Source organism: Triticum dicoccoides, chromosome 5A, assembly GCF_002162155.2.
Source record: "Triticum dicoccoides isolate Atlit2015 ecotype Zavitan chromosome 5A, WEW_v2.0, whole genome shotgun sequence".
Taxonomy (NCBI): domain Eukaryota; kingdom Viridiplantae; phylum Streptophyta; class Magnoliopsida; order Poales; family Poaceae; genus Triticum; species Triticum dicoccoides.
The window spans coordinates 635,495,631-635,517,251 of record NC_041388.1 but is presented as its reverse complement, the minus strand read 5'-3'; the positions used below and the strand labels follow the sequence as shown (position 1 = coordinate 635,517,251).

At 39.5% G+C, this 21,621-nt stretch overlaps 2 protein-coding genes across 2 annotated transcripts in view; both read right to left on the bottom strand.

Annotated features, from left to right (window-relative positions):
- Positions 1-2,567: 2,567 nt before the first annotated feature.
- Positions 2,568-19,627, bottom strand: LOC119300258 (probable metal-nicotianamine transporter YSL3). Its single transcript, XM_037577280.1, has 6 exons — positions 19,127-19,627; positions 18,641-18,807; positions 8,952-9,049; positions 8,717-8,851; positions 3,144-3,330; positions 2,568-2,609 (listed from the first exon to the last, which is right to left on the bottom strand). Exons 1-6 carry the CDS (start codon positions 19,464-19,466, stop codon positions 2,568-2,570), a joined length of 969 nt encoding a protein of 322 aa, XP_037433177.1. The 5' UTR covers positions 19,467-19,627.
- A 466-nt stretch (positions 19,628-20,093) lies between these two features.
- Positions 20,094-21,621, bottom strand: part of LOC119303615 (vacuolar protein sorting-associated protein 35B-like) — an 8,618-nt gene continuing 7,090 nt past the window's right edge. The window contains exons 19-22 of the mRNA XM_037580746.1: positions 21,399-21,506; positions 21,192-21,295; positions 20,826-20,939; positions 20,094-20,739 (exon numbers count right to left, since the gene is read on the bottom strand). Of these exons, the coding sequence (XP_037436643.1) occupies positions 20,526-20,739; positions 20,826-20,939; positions 21,192-21,295; positions 21,399-21,506 (540 nt within the window). The 3' untranslated portion in view covers positions 20,094-20,525. The remainder of the gene's footprint in view (positions 20,740-20,825; positions 20,940-21,191; positions 21,296-21,398; positions 21,507-21,621) is intronic.

Genomic DNA, 21,621 nt, shown 5'->3' with positions numbered 1-21,621 from the left:
GGAAATGATCGTCATCATCATCACCAACAACTCTCCCATCTTGGGGAGGGCAATCTCCATCAACATCTTCAACAACACCATCTCATCTCAAACCATAGTTCATCTCTTGTGTTCAATCTTTGTACCGGAACTATAGATTGGTGCTTGGTGGGTGACTAGTAGTGTTGATTACATCTTGTAGTTGATTACTATATGGTTTATTTGGTGGAAGGTTATATGTTCAGATCCATTATGCTATTTAATACCCCTCTGATCTTGAGCATGTTTATCACTTGTGAGTAGTTACTTTTGTTCTTGAGGTCACGGGAGAAATCATGTTGCAAGTAATCATGTGAACTTGATATGTGTTCGATATTTTGATAGTATGTATGTTGTGATTCCCTTTGTGGTGTCATGTGAACGTCGACTACATGACACTTCACCATATTTGGGCCTAAGGGAAAGCATTGTGGAGTAGTTATTAGATGATGGGTTGCGAGAGTGATAGAAGCTTAAACCCTAGTTTATGCGCTATTCTGTAATGGGCCGATTGGATCCAAAAGTTTAATGCTATGGTTAGGATTTATCCTTAATACTTTTCTCATAGTTGCGGATGCTTGCGAGGGGGTTAATCATAAGTAGGGGGTTTGTTCAAGTAAGAACATCACCTAAGCACCGGTCCACCCACATATCAAATTATCAAAGTAGCGAACACGAATCGAATCAACATGATGAAAGTGACTAGATGAAATTCCCGTGTACCCTCAAGAACGCTTTGGTTACTATAAGAGACCGTTTTGGCCTGTCCTTTGCCTCAAAAGGATTGGGCTACCTTGCTGCACTTTTGTTACTATTATCATTACTTGCTCATTACAAAATATCTTGCTATCAAACTACTCTGTTACTTACAATTTCAGCACTTGCAGATATTACCTTGTTGAAAACCACTTGTCATTTCCTTCTACTCCTCGTTGGGTTCAACACTCATACTTATTGAAAAGAGCTACAATTGATCCCCTATACTTGTGGGTCATCAATCTCCCGCCTGCGGAGGCGCTACGGCTCCAGATCGAGGCCCGGGTGCCCGTCGAGGAGCTACCGCGCGTGTTGCGACCACCACAACCCGGGCCACTGCGACTAGGAGCTTGCCCTGGTGCGCCGACGTCCGGAGAGTTGCGTGTACTGCCGCCGCTCTCCTCGTCAAATGCGGTGGACGTGGTCGCCAAAGCCGTCTTTCCAAGCCCCTGCATCGTCGCCCGTCTCCCCTCCAGTGATGACATCCTCCCAGGGGTCCAATTGTAATCTATTTTTGTCTCTAGGGTGCTTTGTGCAATTTTTCAGGGATCCTTTTGTAAGTTGAGCTGATGATTGGTGGGCCCCATGTCTAACTTAACATTCAACAAACGGTATTGAGAAATTTATGCCACACCGGCACTTACAAGTGGGTTCAACTGGTCAAAAATTGGATTAGATCGCTCAAATCTGTCATTAGTGTTTATTGAGAAAATCTGTAAGGAAACTGGTAGTTTTTTTGGGTGCCCAGAAAATGTGGTGGCGATTCCATAACTGAACTCCAAATGTGGTGGCTTTTTGCAATTCACTCATGTGGGAGTGATGATGAGGTCCTGCCAGCATGGTAATCAAGAGGTGCTAAATGATTGAACCAGTCATGGCAGGATGATAGATACGGCCAGGAACTCTCGAGGTGGTGGCTCATTGCAACATGGCTTCATCCTTCGTTACACAAGAATCGAACCACCTTGCTTCTTCTATGCAAAACTAGGTTATAATCTGTAGTAAACTCATTGATCCCTTTTTTATGCAAGTATTGGCAAAATTATGATCTCTTGAAATTGAACAACTAAAAGATTGTAAGTGCTTACTATTACAGAATAAAACAATCTCTTGCCCTATTCATAGTAACTTATGTAGGCTAGGGATGATATATGCGCTTGGCATGTTAGTGAGTCATCATAGTGAGAGCATCCCAAGTTTAGATGGCGATCTTATGAGCATTAACCTCAACCATATTTAATATTTCTTTCACTAGTTCTTGATCAATGAGCCTTCTTTATTATACAACAACTATCATTATTTCTTCTTCTCTTGTGGCTGGGTGAAATTGCACAACAACTTATCTAGAGTTTTGTTCCATCAAAGAAACTTGTCTTGTCATTATTGACTCTCGGGTATATTTTTGGAACCCCTTTTACTTATTCATGTTTTTCTTTCACCTCGTTGGTGTTTTCCAATAAGCTGCTTGAATTAATATGTTTCACGGACATCTTTCATTTAATAATCTAAGCAGTCCCCTGTCACCTAGCTAATTCTAATCCCCATGACAAGAATTATTTGTTGTCGTATTATTTTTATATCATTATATAATAAGTTCATGCCAATTTAATATATGTATTTTAAGTTTATGAGATATTCGATCATTTATTGGAGAAATGGGTGCGCATAGCAACGTGCACCATCATGGTCTAGTTTCTCCTAGAAAACACATGTGGTCCTACTCAATTAAGACACTAAAGTCTAATTAGATACATCTCTATGGTTCCCCTGTAACATTACATACTCCCTCCATTCTAACGAATAAGGCGCACACGCTTCCCAAAATCCAATTTTGACTGTAAATGCAATCAATAACATGTATATTTGTGACTTCAAAATTATACCACGAATTCAACTATGTAATTTGTATCACATATAATCCATATTTGGATTGTCTAATTTATGGTCAAAGATTTGGGAAGCGTGCATGCCATATTCATTGGAATGGAGGGAGTAGGAAAAAAGTCAAGCTAACTGCACGCATCTCCAAATATTGAATGAACTGGAAATGATGCAACAAGGACTGTCTCTATATTTCCTTTATAGTCTGTATCTACTTTATTTTATCGATCTCATGTGTGTGCTTGCATTCAGTGGTTCATTACAGGTTCAACAATGACTCACACGACAATTTTTAATAAGCGTATAATGATCTTTTAATATATTAGCTCAAAACCAAGCACTATGTTAGTTTTAAAACATTAGTAATGACGCAATCAAAATATATGAAATTACTGTTAAGAAATACCATGTTCAAAATGTCAGTAATGAAGAATCAGAAATATGTGAAATTCTAGTCAAGAAATACCGACTTAAGTTTTTGTACATACCTTGTATCCATTCATTCCCGTAAGACTTGAAGCACTATCAGTGTGATACCATTGCCCATGTTTTGATTCAAGAAAAGGGTATAGCAATCCCCAAGATATGATTCCTCCAAAGAGTAATGCAAAATTTACCACATGTGGACAAATCATTCCAACACCAACAAATGTGGGGGAAAAGTCAAATTTGAATCTGCATGCACAACATCATATCTGAGTTGCTGAAGTAACGATTCATATGAAAATATTATTCGTTCAACCAATGATTCATATACATCTTTTTAGAAATTATTTATCAAAATACACATTTAATTAAGAATCCACCAGTGTATGTAATCCAAAAGGAAAGTCATTGTGCTGCATACATGTGCATGCACATGCATCGATGTGACCCAAATGCAATTTCATAATATCGTAAACTTATTGCACACGCTAATATGTGTTGAGGCACCAATGACATCTTAATACACCAAGTGATTGCTTAAACCAGAAAAGTGTATCTGTGAAAGCAATACCATGATGCACATGAAGTTAGCCTCTTGTACGCATTGAGCAATCAAAGGAAGAAGACATATGCGTCGGTGACACAATATTAATTATCAAATAGACAGAGTACTCTAAATCATTGTAACGATATATTTTTACACATTTATACACCATGTTGTTGTAGAAGAATTGAGTATGTGCACTATACGGAAGGGAAAAAGCAAATAGAAAACAATCTACTGCAGGTGCAGGAGATTCCACGCTATGTAAAGAACATTAATTAAAGGATCGAGTCAAATCAATGCTAAGATAATCTTGGTAGCAAATTTACTTTGTTGATGATTTGGTGCCTATACATAGTTTGCAGGATTCAAGGTGTTTATGTTCGTTTTGGAGGATGAAATTTCATGCTAAATATAGAGAAAATAAAAAATGTGTTGCTTATATTCTTGGGGTTAGTTTATCTATAACCTTATAGATTAGATTAAGACAAAATAATAGATCTGTAATGTTTACCTTGCTGGATCATATTATAATGGTCTAAATGAGCTTATTCTGAACAAATGAAAGAAATGTTTGCAAAGCTTATTCACTTTACAAAAATAAAATATCTGAACAAGCTGAAGCGGAAATGCAACAAGTTGTGCAAAAGCTTCACATGTGCAGTAATGTTACTTATGTTGTTATATAATAGTGATTTATCCGTGGCAACTTTATGTTGTTGGCGCAATCTTCATCTTCAATTCATCAATAGAAGCAAAATTGACTGCTAGTAAAATGACATGGTTAGGGCTTTTCATTTGGTAAATATCCTTTTCTCTTTGAGGTTATTAGATATAGGGATTTTGGCCCTTGATGGTCCAACTGGGTCGCTTCTACCTCGTCGACTGCCTCCTCCTCGAGGCATTCCAAGCCCTCATTCCACCATATGGCGTCCAGGACATATGCGTTTATATTTTTTATGTTTTTAGAAACATCAAGTACAACATAGGCGCATGCACACGCGCACGCGCACGCACGCACACACACACACACACACACACACACACACACACACCCCATCACCACCACCAAAACGTAGGCACTCACACAACGCTTATTGGAAAAACTCACCAGAAGTGACTCACTATTGACATGGAGTTGTAATCCCACTGAAATAATATTCCATCTTAATGATACAAATAGAACATCAGACTTAGGTGAGCCTCATTTGGGTGGGGGGTAAAAAACTCTCCTCATCATTAAACACAACACTATCCTCCTTCTATTTTCACCATTTCAGTGGACAATCTATACTTCATGGTGCATAGAGTAAGTTTTGGGCCATTATTATTTATTTATTTTGGCATTGGATGTGAGAAAGGTAAGACACCCGACGGGGCACCAAATTATATCCAACTCCTTTCAGATGAGTTCAGTCGAACTAAAATAAAAGGATTTGAGCCAATATTGGGGTCGCGGTTGAAAAGGCGGACCAGAGTAAGTTGATCAATAGGGACATGAGTGGACTACGAGGAAAACAACTGGGATAAATTAAACATCCCTTCTTTACTGGTGTAGAAATAGCTTTCCTGCAATTGATAGTGTATGCATGGATGATTCTTCTATATTTTACCTTGGAAGCACCATACTAGAGAAAACCATGAGATGTTCTTTCTCTATGTCTAGTTTGAAAAACTTCTAAAGGATAACCATTTCTGCTAACAAAGTTTTTATGTTCCTCAAACCAATCTTCATACATCAAATCCATCTTGCTCAATTTTATTGTGACATGTGATTTTTTTATTATTATATTTTCAGTAGCACCTTCTCACCTTGACACTTCGATGAGGATGACAAATCCCTCACCAACATATATTTTGTAGTGAGAAACCCCTCCTGGTCTGGTCTAGTATCTAGGCATTCCCCTTTATATCATGATACCTTTGAAGGAGGACTTCAATTAGGTATACAAATTGAGGGCTTGTCTGGCGAGATGGAAGATAGAGCTACTCAACCATGTGAGTCAGCTCACTCTCTTGTGTTTTATTTACCACTCCCATCCCCCAACTAATGAATCTAAATCCACCGGTGTGGCATTTATTATGTGTTCTTTCTTATGGATGAGAACATAAGCTATCTAGTTAATTAGGCAACCTCATGTAGGCCAAAGAACAAAGGAGTTCTCAACAGTCTGATTTAAATTCTACAAGATTGCCCCTCAAAATCTGGTGGTTATGCCTACAACAAGACACAATATACCCTTCCTCTTTGTGGCCTTAAATTTGCATATATTTACATCATGTTATCCATCTTCAAGGAAGTGGCACATGTGCATACTATATATCAATAGACAAACACCATGCTTTGGAGGGATCGATGGTTAAACAGAGTTTAACCTTGCGATCATGGCACTTGAGATTTTTGGGTTAGTTCCTCAGTGAACCCGAGCCAAATGCATATTCATGGAGGCCCTCCTTGGAGACGGATTGATCTATGAATTCAGGAGATAGGAAGGGAAGGCTACATGAGTTTATATTGATCATTGACACATGCCAAAGTATAAATGTATTGCCCGCCCTTCTCCACTAGTTCAAACTTTTGGATTAACTAACTAGTTTGGGATTCTGTAGAATATGTGTATGAGTTGATTTGCATTTGCACTTGTAATTAACAGGGGTTAGGTGTTTGATCCGAACACATGTAACTCATGCCTAATATGAGATCAGGCACGGACATAGCCTATGATGTTGAGGCAGCAATAATGCACCATGCGTGGGCTCTTACCATTGGGCCCAAAGTGTGTGCACTAAGGCACCAAAGAATAAAGCGTAAGAATGCGAAGATGTAGTTGGATGGGTTAGAGGCCATGCATATGGCTTTCCTTACAAGATTTGTCTCTCAAGGAAGTCATGCGGAGAGACCATCATGGTCATGTTTCCACAAAAGGTTTTCTATTTGGGTAGGTCATGTTTGTGGAGAGGTATCGAAGTTTAGGTGATGAGGATGGTGATATGTGCATAGGGCTTAGATAGTCTGGCAGATCAACATGAGTTTGGTCAAAATAAAAGAAAAGAATATTATGAGATAGGCTACTACGACATAATGGTGTAATGATGATGATGGTCTTCACCTTTTGTGCCATGGCTACACATGAAACCAACCTAAGTTATGACTATAATTGGGTATTTTCTACCTTAATTAATCTTAATATTTGTGTTACTTACTAAGGATACTATTATAAGAACATGTGAGACCATGGTTTGGCAGCATGCTAGCTTAGGCTCCTGCTTAAAATCACACTTATTGAGGGAATCGCAAAGTCCATCTTATAGTGTAGTGCCTTGTCTACCACGCAGTGAGATAACTTCCAGGGGTCACTGAAGGTAATCACTTAAGTTTAGAGATAACTTTCAAAGTTGTATGAAGGGAAATTTCCTAGGTGGGCACTGAGACGCATCTTCGCGTAGTTATTATACATGTTCCCAAGATAAGAATACCAACCATGAATATAAAAAAATAGCCAATTGTCAGGAACATTTGCTCTCATTGGATACCACTAGATTCATCACAACCACCACACACCCAAGGTCTATTTTCATTATTGTAATCTTTTATTTGCAGGCCCTAACATTTATGTTTACCTTGTTAAGTTTAGCCATCCCCTTGCATTCTATCCTAATTGTAGAGATTTTAGGGGTACTAAACATTAAGTGCATGGAAGTTGTGTAAGTGACATACATAACTTGAGAGAATAGTAAACCTACCTTTAGCTCCTACGGGGATCAACACTTATACTTGCACATCCATAATGGAAGTTCTACAATAACTCCCTGCACTTGGGGATTATCATGGTGGTGGTTTTGACGGGAAGCGCCGGTAATCTTCAACGTGGTGTATAGGCTGAAAGTAGGCATAAAGGAGTGAATCCCCTTCTATGGTGAGGACTTTTGGTGCTCAACCACCTTGGTGGATGGTATTTTGTTATGTTAGACTTATAGGGGTAGGTGGTGTCGGACCAGTATTGGTTTACAATCCATTTGGCCTTTTCTACGTTTCATAGTGTTTTCCTTAGATGTTAAATACTTTAATGGAAAGATTTTTCTGTGGTTGGCGGCACTTCTCCTTAATGTACAGCCTGATTATGGTCTTAGTGGGGCCCATTGATATGTCGTTGAGTTGCCATCCCATAGGTAATTACACTTATCATCGACAAGTGAATGTTTTTCGAATCTCATCAACAATTATGGTGTCATTGTTGTAATTTTCCGTACTCATGTGATCAACATGTGACTCGGAGTTTCAAACACTGGTAGATGCAATGTAAATAGAACTGGAGCCCGATTTCGGTCCCTGTTTACACCCAAGACTCGCATGAGGTTGAGTGTTGAAGTATAGACGCATTGCCCATCCTTCACCATTTAGAAAATTTGAGTGAATTGTTTAGTACATGTAATCATATAACACAAGGTACACGACTAGGCCTATGATCTTCCTTAACTTCATAAAACGACATATATGCTAGACACTTGCCACCTAGATCAACTTTTTGGCTTACATATACTATTTTGGTGAGTCAAACTAGTCACACACATATATACCATGACACTATTCTAAGCATGAGGGTAGATTAGTAGTAAAACTACATACAAAATCTAGTAGAACTATATACAAAAAGTAATCATTCTTAAATAATTTTTTTGTATCAAAGTTGTTGTTTTACTACAGCGTTGTAAGATTACTATACTATGTACACTATTAATTATTATTTTTCACTTTTATTAGGGGCGTAGCTTAAACTAATTTTATGTACTTCTACAAGTATAAACTCAACATTATTGTGATATTTTTTTTCATGCCCCTTGTATTGAGGTACATTAGAATAATTAATAATATATATTAAGAATGATAAAGAGGTATAATATATATATATATATATATTCCGTACAAAAATACTATATGTGCAAATAATTTGAAATGCATGGTCTCAAATGGAATATTTCATGTATAGAACTCACTCTGAGGTATGTAGTATATGGGGAGCGGAAGTACATACTTGGTGGAGTACATAATCATTACAATGACATGAACAAATAAGTGGATCAGATTCCTACCTGTGCTTGTATAGTTCTAGTCCAAACAATGGGAAGTTAGAAAATCCACAGTCGTTGCCTGCTGTATAGAGCCATGAAAATATAGTCCAAGAAAAGCTACCCAGGAAAAATTTGAATATAGTTGCAACCTGCAACCTAAATAAATGAATAATATTAGTTTAAAGAAGAACTAAAATGAGTGTATGTGTTCTGTAGTTACAAATTTTACATGGAGGAGAGACGGACTTTGTCTTACTTTGCTACATGAGCTCCTTGAGGGGTGTGGAAGCTATTAACAAGGTGAGCTTGAACAGTTCCTGTTGGGAATAGTAACATGTAGTCAACGATCATGACCTATAGCAAGACTAAACATATTAGTGGAGACGTATTATGCTTTAGAGGAATAAGAATTTTTATTATTTGTACTTATTATTGTAGGTGTATATTTTGCATTTCATATTTCTTAAGAAACTAAAGAAACATATAATTTGCTACCAGGGTCCAAGAACACAAGAGCACATGTGATCTTTCATAGATATACATCTACAAGGTATTGACAATACATCGACAAAGTGCCCTTTGCATATGTTTTCTGTAATTATTTACATGGAAATATAAGTGAACCATTAAATTACCATAACATGATTTTTTTTCACGAAAACATATGAAGATTGTTTTCCTCCAAAATAGAGGACAGGAGCCGAGAGAGAAACTCAGATGAGTCCTCATGTCTAGGAATGTAGAAGTGTAAGAGGCATAAGATAAGACTCATGGATGACACCATCAAGAATTTAAATATACCATATTCATATGTATTATTTATGTATGATATAACAAAGCGAATAGCGACAAAAAGAACACCACGATGAGTTATTTCCCTATAAATACAATGTCCCTATCTCCTTGTAGACACTCTGGTTAAAACCCCACATAAATAATAATAATAATAATAATAATAATAATAATAATAATAATAATAATAATAATAATAATAATAATAGGTGTGTGTGTTGTCTCTCGGAAAGCTTTGCTGGTTTGTGCGATGCACCTTATGTTATCTTTGAAAAACTTTTCCATTTTATTGGGATAGGAACAATTACACTTTATTCATCAAACACCAATGCATTATTTGTCAATAGAGCCATAGAGGCCGTACCCGATGCTCATCCAGCCAATAGGTTGTCTGAGCAAACTTGGCCCTTTTAGCTAATTCATGAGCCACACAATTGGCTTCTCTATGGCAGAAACCGGTACAAGATCATGAGCTATAGTCTCCTACACTCATCAAAGATAGCCATTGTTGGCCCATAGGAGATATCATTACTAGTAATAAAACCGATACAAGATCATGAGCTAGTCTCCTACTCTCTTCAAAGACAATCGTAACCAGCCCATAGGAGATATCGTCACTACTCACTAGTAAGAAAATCGATGCAACATCATGAACTAGTCTCGCAGAGGCCGTTTCCACCAAAAAGATTTCAGCAGAGCTACCACTAATAGCCTAAGGGAGGTGGTTTATTTGTGTTAGTGAACGCATGATAGTAGTTAAAGAAGCAAAACCACCTCTAATAATTAGTAGAGGCGGTCCAGAACTCTTGACTGCCTCAATAATTCAAGTCCATATGCAGTTTTCCAAAGGACCGCCTCAAATACTCGTGGCTAATACCCTCTTACCCCTGAATCCTAGCTGCTGCTCCAAACAAAACTGTAGCACAACCTGCTCCGCTCTCCTCTCTTGTCAATTTTGGCGCATTTGCCCACTTCGCTTCCCTCCTTTGCCATCTTACACTCTCGATGCATTCTGCCCCATCCCCCAATCCTGTCACCGTACTGCCCGCATCCCTTCTTGTCTCCGCACCATATCTCACTGCCCCTATGGTGCACCCCTCCAAACATTTTTGGCATGCCTTTCATGGTGGAGGCTCCGGTTGGCCTCCATCGACGAGCGCCCCTACACCTCGTCCCCTTGTTGTCCTACCCCCGCCGATGGGTAGCTCCTCCTTCGCCAAGAACTCCAAGGCACCGGAGTTGGACATGGGTGACGACCCAGAGGACGCGACATCGGAGGAGGCACAGAGTGAGGACGAGGTGGACTAACACGTGCTCCTGGACTCCATCCTCTATGCACAAGCTGGCGACGAGGCGAGTGTTGCTTGCATGGCGAAGAAAGTGATGAGGGAGTTGCACGCATGGCCAGAAGCCATTGCAATGAACTCGTCCGGCGATGATTATGTTGTCGAGGCCACGAGATTCGACATTGTCAAGGACGTCATTGACATCTCCTTTGATGATGCCAAGGATTAGGTTTCTTAATTAAGCTCACGATATAGTTTAATTAAGTTCTATGAGATGTTTTGGGCACCAAAATTTGCTTATGTTTTTGCATTGGTGTATGTTACAAATGAATACCGTAGCTTAGACATAGTAGGTAACTGAATGTATGTCGAGAAAATACAACACTTACAAAGTTTTATTCTCGTGATAATTGTTTTGAAAGAATAATTTCAAGCCAAATTATAGAACATATAGGTGGATAGTTGCACCTGCCCTTGTTATGTGATACGTCTCCAACGTATCTATAATTTTTGATTGTTCCATGCTATTATATTATCTATCTTGGATGTTTTATATGCATTTATATGCTATTTCATATGATTTTTAAGACTAACCTATTAACCTAGAGCCCAGTGCCAGTTTCTGCTTTTTCCTTGTTTTTGAGTTTCGTAGAAAAGGAATATCAAACGGAGTCCAAATGAGCTGAAAATTTACAGTGATTTTTTTATGGACCAGAAGAAGCCCCGGAAGCAAAAGAGTTGGGGCAGAAGAGCCACGAGGTCTCCACAAGGGTCGGGCGCGCCCTCCGTCCTTGTCATCGCCTCGTGGACCCCTGACTTGTTCCCGACGCAAAAAATTCCTATAAATATAAAAACCCCCCAAAATAAACCTAGATCGGGAGTTCCGCTGCCGCAAGCCTCTGTAGCCATGAAAAACCAATCGGAACCCTGTTCTGGCACCCTGCCGGAGGGGGGAATCATCACCGGTGGCCATCTTCATCATCCCAGCGCTCTCCATGACGAGGAGGGAGTATTTCACCCTCGGGGCTGAGGGTATGTACCAGTAGCTATGTGTTTGATCTCTCTCTCTCTCTCGTGTTCTTGATTTGGCATGATCTTGATGTACCGCGAGCTTTGCTATTATAGTTGGATCTTATGATGTTTCTCCCCATACCTTCTTGTAATGGATTTATTTTTCCCTTTGAAGTTATCTTATCGGATTGAGTCTTTAAGGATTTGAGAACACTTGATGTATGTCTTGCATGTGCTTATCTGTGGTGACAATGGGATATTCACGTGATCTACTTGATGTATGTTTTGGTGATCAACTTGCGGGTTCTGTGACCTTGTGAACTTATGCATAGGGGTTGGCACACGTTTTCTTCTTGACTCTCCAGTAGAAACTTTTGGGCACTCTTTGAAGTTCTTTGTGTTGGTTTGAATAGATGAATCTGAGATTGTGTGATGCATATTGTATAATCAAACCCGCAGATACTTGTGGTGGCATTGGAGTATCTAGGTGACATTAGGGTTTTGGTTGATGTGTGTCTTAAGGTGTTATTTTAGTATGAACTATAGGGTTGTTTGTGACACTTATAGGAATAGCCCAATAGATCGATCAGAAAGAATAACTTTGAGGTGGTTTCGTACCCTACAATAATCTCTTCGTTTATTCTCCACTATTAGTGACTTTGGAGTGACTCTTTGTTGCACGTTGAGGGATTGTTATATGATCTAATTATGTTATCATTGTTGAGAGAACTTGCACTAGTGAAAGTATGGACCCTAGGCCTTGTTTCCAAGCATTGTAATACCATTTTCGCTCACTTTTGTTACTAGTTAACTTGCTTTTTTATATTTTTATATTACAAAAATCTATATCCACCATCCATACTGCACTTGTATCACCGTCTCTTCGCCGAACTAGTGCACCTATACAATTTACCATTGTGTTTGGTGTGTTGGGGACACAAGAGACTCTTTGTTATTTGGTTGCAGGGTTGTTTGAGAGAGACCATATTCATCCTATGCCTCCCATGGATTGATAAATCTTAGGTCATCCACTTGAGGGAAATTTGCTACTGTCCTACAAAACTCTGTGCTTGGAGGCCCAACACGAGTCTACAAGAAGAAGGTTGCGTAGTAGACATCAAGCTCTTTTCTGGCGCCGTTGCCGGGGAGGTTAGTGCTTGAAGGTATATCTTTAGATCTTACAATTGAATCTTTTAGTTTCTTGTTTTATCACTAGTTTACTCTATAAAAGAAAACTACAGAAAATGGATTTTAGGTTACCTCATATGCTTCATCTTTTTAATGTCTTTTGTGAAAATAAGGATTCTGATAATTGTGCCAAAGTGTTAGAAGAAGAATGCATTAAAATGTTTGGCACTAAATCTTTTTATGATGAGCATAATTGCAATGTTGTTAGTATGAATTCTTTGAATATCCATGATGCTAATGATATGCAAAGCCACAAGCTTGGGGATGCTATGTTTGATGAAGATGGTATTTTTTGTCCCCCAAGTTTTGATGAGAAAAGTTATTATGATGAAAGCATGCCTCATATCTATGATGATTATTGTGATGACATGTATGCTATAAAGAATAATGATAACCATGAAACTTTTCATCGTGATTTTAATTTTCAATTGGATATTGCCTCACATGATAGTTATTTTGTTGAGTTTGCTCCCACTACTATTCATGAGAATAAATTTGCTTATGTGGAGAGTAGTAAAATTTCTATGCTTATGGATCATGAAAGTAATGCTTTATGTGACGGTTATATTGTTGAATTCATTCATGATACCACTGAAAATTATTATGAGAGAGGAACATATGCTTTTACATATCTCAATAATATCAAGTTTCCTCTCTATGTGTTGAAAATCTTGAAGTTATGTTTGTTTTTCCTTCCTATGCAAGTTGATTCTTGTTCCCATAAATTTTTTGCTCACAAAATCCCTATGCATAGGAAGTGGGTTAAACTTAAATGTGCTAGTCATATGCTACATGATGCTCCCATTATGTTTCAATTCTTATCTTTTATGTGAGCACCATCGAAATCACCATGTCTAGCTAGAAAGGCATTAAAGAAAAGCGCTTGTTGGGAACTCCATTGACGTACATAACAACCTTGGCTGGGCACTCAAAATGCACGCACGCATAGGAGACTTCGGTTGCTTGCTTGGGAACCTTTGGCCGGAACCAAGGGTAAACTTGTCTTTTTATGTTTCATTTAACACCGTTAGGTCAAAAAATGGATAAAAGTGTTATATTGGGAACAAAATTTAAAGTTGGTGTTAGATAGGGAAGAAGCATTTTTCCAGTGTTAAATAAGGAAACGAAATTTAAAATAGTGTTATATAAGGAATTCTTTCAACTAATAGAGGAGGTAGAAATTCTTCTATATCTCCCTCATCAAAGTTCCACATACCTTTTTCCCTCTCATCTCTGAATTAATTAATGTATTTCCCCGCATTGATTAAAACTTGATAAAATGTGTTTTTAAAGAGATATTTACCATGTTTTATTGGCACGCCAAAAAATGAGGTTACAGATTTTATGTATCGTGATAGAGCTTTTGTCATAACAAGCATTAATGAAACCAACATAGTCTGTACGGTTTGCCGCCACCTCCCGCTTCTTGGAGATGCCGGGAGAGTCACCATGCTTTGTTTCTTTTCTTGGAGAAGTTGGGAGTGCATTCAAAGATGGAATGACAATGTTTCTAGTGTGTACCAGATCTCTACTCGAGAAATGGTGAACATGATCTGGACAAATTTGGAGTGAAGTTTGTCCTGAACATACGACCACCAAGTTGGGTGTGATCTTTTCAAGTACATGTGAAATTTATCATATAAATCAATATGTATATCACAAGGTTGTCTTATGTTTTAGTTGCACTGCACAAAAAAAGACACCACTGGCATTACAAACTTATCAGAATGGGGTTAGTATAAACAGCTATGGCAGCGCTGGTTGCACTGGTGATTGGAGTTTAGATTGAGCTAGTGTGTGTTAATATCAGTTTATGTTCAACTATTACTTGAGTTTCCCCATATTTGATTTCCAATAAGCTGACCATATTTTCCGCATGTAGATCGATTTTAGTTGCACCAGAACTAGCTCTACTCAACATATGTACATTCATATATGTATGTTCTAAGTGAAATTTACTTTGAAGTGGAAAAATCTCTGATCCCCGTGAAGAAGATATCTCACGGCGATCAGTCCAAAAGTCAACATGATGAGTTGAGATGGGTACACTAATCGAGCCAAAAGGTGAAAGGAAAAGGCAGGATGTGTACACTACTCAAGATGAAAAGGCAACATGAAGAGGTGAGATGGGTAGGCTACTCGAGATGGCGTGGAGTATATAAATCTTTGGATTTTATAACTTTGGTTTGTATGAACCACAAGATGTATATAAATGTATAATGAAATGCAATGGACTTATGCAATGAATGAGAATGTGTATGATTGTGTCTAGTGTGTATGTGGGAATGTTCTCTTTGAATTTCAATTGTAGGGTTGGCTAAAAATAATTAAAATACCATGCATGAATAAGAAATGGGAGTGGTTCTGAACTAAAAACTTCTTCAAATGATAATGTATTCTGGGTGGTTCCACTTCAAATGATAAAGTACTCTGGGCGATTCAGTGACGAAACCACCTACAATGTAAACATTAAAAGTAGTTCTATTTAGGGAATCACCAAGGACCTTAAGGCATTCGAGGTAGTTTTAAAAGCACCTCCCATAGTTTGAGTATTAGCTAGCCTAGTGGCAAAATGCAAAACTGCCTCAGCTCAATGGACGAAAACAGTCTCCAAAGCCCGTTACGTACTTGTGCATCCTACCGCGGTGTAGAGATTTCTACCATATATACAATCAAAGTTAACAATGATCCTATTGCAGTTACAAGGATAAGACCATGAAGAAAGCATATGCTTCAGTCGTACCAACATCATATACTTGACTGATTAATTGGGTTGTTATGACAATGAAAAATCCATGGCCATCAAGAAGGATAGCTCTAGAAGTTCCATGACTCATGTCCTCATCAAAAGACGCATCCACATTAAGTTTGACATAACATTTTAGCGGTCTTACCCAGCCATGATGTCGGATGCTACAAGATCTAGTTGAAGCTCTCTCATTGCTCAAATCAAGACAATGATGGCCTTGCCGAATGACTTGGGATTTGAACGCGTTGCCTAGTGATAGATTGTCGCCTTTCCCACCACACGTACCAAGGAGCAACCATGATCATGATGTTAAGATCAGCATGACCAATCATTGGGGAACGATTTCATTCAGACATAGGAGACGCTCCAGTCATGAATCCGAGGTAAGCCCACATGTTACGACTGTGGGAGGGCTCGATCCACCATGCATGCTTCAAGGATACATCTTGGAGTCCTAAATCTTTCCACGCTGATTATTCATGAACTAAAGTGAGCAAGGCAAGCTTAATATCATCTGCCCATGCGAGACAAAAATAGCATTGAGCACTCACCTTGACATGGTGGTTAAATATAATTGACCTACACGTTAGCGTGTTGCACATAGCTTTCCACATTATTATTTTTATTATTTTCGATATTTTTATATCCCACAACTTTGACTAGACTGGGTTGATGACATAGTTCTATGTGTCCATGTTCCTTCACAACTTCTTCCTGTGGTGATGCTCCACTCAGCATAATATGCCAACTGTACAGAAAAGGTCCCCATCTTTGTAAACTTCCATGCCATAAAATTCTCAAAGTGTCCATAACCACGATATGGAGAATAGTTTGTGCATCGATTGGCCAAAGAATATCATGGATCACCTTCATCCCACCGCTCGGACTGCGAGTTAATGAGATCATTGGCATGTGTCAAAACAACATGTCCTCGCGAACCAACCTGTGGTTGGATGGTTAGAGGGATAGTTGTAACGTGTGTGCGTGCTTGCGTCTGTACTGATGTTCAAAAAAAAAAACATGTCCTCTTCTCATTATCAGACGCTTAGAAGGGCCATCAGGATTCCATATGGATTATCCCAAAATTTAACCTTTGACCCATCACCTATTTGTCAAATGCAATCTCTCATAAAGGTTTGAAAACAATCTGACAGTTCCGCTTCAACATGGGTAGGTAGCCCCAAATATGCATCGGATAGAGATTCTGTGAAAATGTCCAAAGTAATGCAAATTTTCTCCCTCATCTCCACTTCCGTATCCAGGCTAGAGAAAATACATGATTTTTGCACGCTTACAAGCTACCCATGTACTGTAATATTTGGCAGGATTTAAGGTTGCTGGGGGAATTGCATGTCGCTCTACAGATATCCATCATAAAGGATACTGAGGATGTTACCCAGACTTCTTCAGTTGTTTTGGGGGTGGGTCAGTGCGAGTATGTTGATCCCGGAGGTGGTTCACAAATACTCCCTCCGTTCCGAATTACTTGTCTTGGATTTGTCTAGATACGGATGTATCTAGACTTATTTTAGTGCTAGATACCTCCGTATCTAAACAAATCTAAGACAAGTAATTCGGAACGGAGGGAGTAGGTGACAAGGTGCGTGCGTGCGTGCGTGCGTGTGTGTGTGTGTGATCAAGAAAATGCATATCCTTGTCAACGAGAACGGTTAAAGGCGAGGCCAATAAACAATGATTTGCTTGTCGACCAAAACGACAACTTACTAAAGCCGCTGGTTCATGAGGGGAATGGTGGAATCCAATGCCAATCCAGAGAGCTTGTCTCTTCAGGAATATGCTTCAACACACGATCTCAGTTGAAATCATTCATAGGTCACAAGTCAAAACATCTTGATGTCTATAGATCATAACCCTTAGAACAAGATCGGAGACTGAATCGATATTGCCAGTTTTTTAATATGTACAGATACAAAATATTTTTAAAAGATGCTTAGAAAAAGTGTCCAAAATAAAGCTGGAGAGGAAGTAGTGTTCGAGGGGAAAACGTTGGTTTATCTTCTTGCAAGGAGAGGGTGGTTAAAGAGTCACAATGAGTGCCGAGGAGAAAAGCAGCGGGTGAGAGAATCAATTTGCCGCTACTAGCTAATTGTCCATGGGTTGCAATGGGGGATACATATTCTAGTGATCCTATCCCTCAAAAAATATTCTAGTGATCCTCCCGTTCAACGCTCGATGATATTTTCCATAATTAGTGCGTCATGTCCAAAGAATGATACTCTACGTAAGTAACGTGATTCACCCGTCCAAAGAGTGATACTCTCCATAATTAACGTGTTCCTCCTGTCCAACGCTCAATCATACTTTCCATAATTAATGTGATCCGTCCAAAGAATGATTCTTTACATAAGTAACGTGATCCTTCCGTCCAACGCTCGATGATACTTTTCATAATTAATGTGATCCTTCCGTCCAAAAAATGATACTCTCCATAAGTAACGTGATCCACCCGTCCAAAGAGTGATACTCTCCATAATTAATGTGATCCTCCCGCTCGATCATACTTTTCATAATTAACGTGACTCGTCAAAGAATGGTTCTCTCCATAATTAATGTGATCCTCCCATCCACAGAATAATACTCTCCATAATTAACACGACCACCCCCGTCTAATGCTCGATGATACTTTCCATAATTAGCATGATCCACCCGTTCAAAGAATGATACTCTCCATATCCTCCTGTCCAAAGAATGATACTCTTCATAACTAACATGAAACCAACAAATGTATGAACCAAACCAAACCACGACATAACATCACGACCGCAGCCTCCCCTTCACTAGTAGAGAGGATGGCACACATTTATGATTTAGTACAATAATTTAATCCTTGTGTTTATCGTTATTTCATGGCAATGCACCGCACGTGCATTCAGCTAGTATATGTAAATGGTGGATTACCTGGTTCAGTGGCACGCTAGCTGTTACTCCCACCATACCAATCAGGAAAAGGAACAACATCCATCGTCCAGTCGGTATATTGTCAACAATATCTCTTGGATCTGGATTTTCTCCCAGTGATTTGGCTACACCAGAAGTCATTCCAACTACATAATTTGCAAAGCCACCTGAAGAATAGAGGTGAAGTCAAAATAAATTTGTCAGTGTGATTGCCAATCATGATCACTAGGTTGAAGTGTCTTGGGACAGAGTACTAAAGTTTTTGTTCCTCGGATATATCATATATATGTATCTTTTTTTTTGCGGGGGATCATATATATGTATCTGATGGATGAGCTCACTCATATAGTGCACCCGAATTCCTAACTCCACATTTCACTTATCATTGAAGGGGCGGAGTATATGCATGCGTTTTGTTTACATGGTACCCAAAAAAATGCAGCTTTTCCTTGTAAGAGTTAATACCAAGGTGTGTATGATCCTTACCAGATATTGCTGTGTTAAGGCAGGTGGTGACGGTGGTGAGGATCAGGACGTTCTCCTGGCGCGAGAAGGGCAGCGTGGTGAAGCCGGCGGCTCGCTGGAGGTTGATGAGCCACTTGAGGAAGAAGAAGCTGAGGACGTTGATGGGCAGGTTGAGCGCCTGTATGATGCCGGCCTTCATCATGATGCGCAGCCCGACGAAGCCGAACACGGTGCCGAGGACCACCGAGATGGCCATGGACCGCAGCGTCACCTGGCCCCATGTCCCCGGCAGCGGCGGCTGGCTCTCGAAGACCCGCTCCACCGACGACGCCACGCTCACATCTCCGATCGTCGCGTCCATGGGCGAGGGGCTGGAGCTCTGGCGAGTTCGATTGGGGGCTTTGGGTGTGGACGGAGGAGTGGTGGTGTGATCTTGGTTAGTTTCTCATTTCTCAACCAGTGGCACATGCAGGTGGAAGTGGTGAAAGGTGGAGAGTGAGTGTAGCGAGGGAGGAGCAAAAAATAGGATGCATGAGAACAGATATCAGTCACACGTTGTACTGCACGTCTTGTGGTTGTGAGCGTACGAGAGCAGTTCACGAATGTGTCGACGGCCGATCGATCCAAATTAGCTAAAGTCCTGTTCTTTTTGGAGGAAAAAATGTGTTGAGATATTAAAATTGCACTTGCACAGTTGGTTGGACTGGAGGAATCAGAATTGGAAGTGAGAATGCTTGGAAGACAAATGTAATGCTACAATTACACTATAATAAATTGCTAGTAGTTTCTACCTATAATAATCTTTCAGGAGTTGGTGCTTGTTTGTCTCCATCCTCCCGATTTTGGTCAAACAATCTGGTGCGCAAAGCAGGATGCGACCTTTTTGGTCAGATCGAAATGATCAAAATGCTACGCGACTTTTGTCAGCGTTTCTTGTAACCAAAAGCATAAAGCTCGACGAAGCAACTATGATCTTAAGAACAACAGATAAATATATAGTTCTAAATTCAATGCCTTCATCACTATAAATTAATCAAAACACCAGTCTGATAAATAAAAATATGTACTCCGAGTGTCCACCTAAAATTCACACGCTTTGCGAAATAACTAGAGAAAAAGGAATATACAACAATGGCACTCCGGTACACAAGTATCCTGTACAGACCTGAGCTTCCCAAAGAGTACAGCTTATTACCACCTGATCAACTGTAGTAAGTAACCCAAACATTGTAGCTAAAGGGTGGGCATGCACCGATTTGAGCATGAGATTCAGAAACCACAACTGTGCAGACATCTCTCGGTCGGAGGCAGCTGAAACCATCAGGTTGTGTTTTCACTCAACACATCACCAAAAAAAAAGAGCTTGCTTTCTCTCAGACAAAATGGAAACCCCTTGTCGCAATGCCCTACTTGTCTCGAGTTACGAAGCTTTTATCTGTTCATACTTTTCTCCTATGCTTCCACCTTTCTGCTTCTGGAATTCAATGTATCGTAGAGTGCTTGCAAAGAAAGCTTCGGCAGATGGATCAGATGCACTGCTGTCATTTTGCTTCTCTGTCCTGATCAGTTCGATCAAATCTTGGATGACAGTGTTCGTGATTTGTGGAATTCCTTTCTCAAAGAAGTACAGATACCTGAAGATAATACAAGTATGAGAACTACAATTGCAGCAAATTAATCATATAAGCACCAGAAAAGATATCAGGTATAAAGCGTTTACTTGTTCAAAATTTCAATGAATAGAATGACAGATCCGCTGCTTCCCTTTGATACATTGGCCATTTGTTGAGCAGCATTTGCAATTCTCAAGGCACGCTTTAAGCAAAGGAGGACCCTGTAACAAAATTTTGATCAAGCAAAAGAGGTACTTCAGATATGGTTCGACAGCAGGCCCGAAGTTACTGCCTAAACTTGACTATAGCTGGCGCAAAAGGATTAGAGACATAGTAGCCCGAGAGATATCATGCAATTAGGACCGACCACAAATTTGTGATGGCGAATTTTCTTTCATTGTCTCAGGAAGCAATGTCTTGCCACTTTTGAACAAAATGAACAAAAATTAAAATGAGTATCTCAATAGGTTCACCTTTCACCATCCATGATTCCATCTTGGTCATCAGTCCAGAAAAGGTGTGAACATGCATAGACTGCCCGGCATTGATCAGGCTTCTTTAGAAGTTTTGCTGAGTACTGCACAAAACAGAAATGATGTCATTTAAAATGTGTACTAGGAGCAACAGCTTTAGGCCATAACAGATTCCAGGAATGCAACAACGAAGCAAGGAACTATTACCCCTGTTGTCTTATGAGTGAGGGTGTCTCTATTTTCCACCCCAAATATATTCATCCGCTGAAGGGTTCCAATTATTAGGTGAAGTGCAGTAATTTGAGCCTTAGAATCCTGCTTGTGCCACATAGTCGTTAAGGCAAAAAGATAATAACCGAAGTATAAAAGCACTTCAATGTGTTAATAAAAGCATGGCACATGACATTTATGATATGGTCCAGATCAGGCG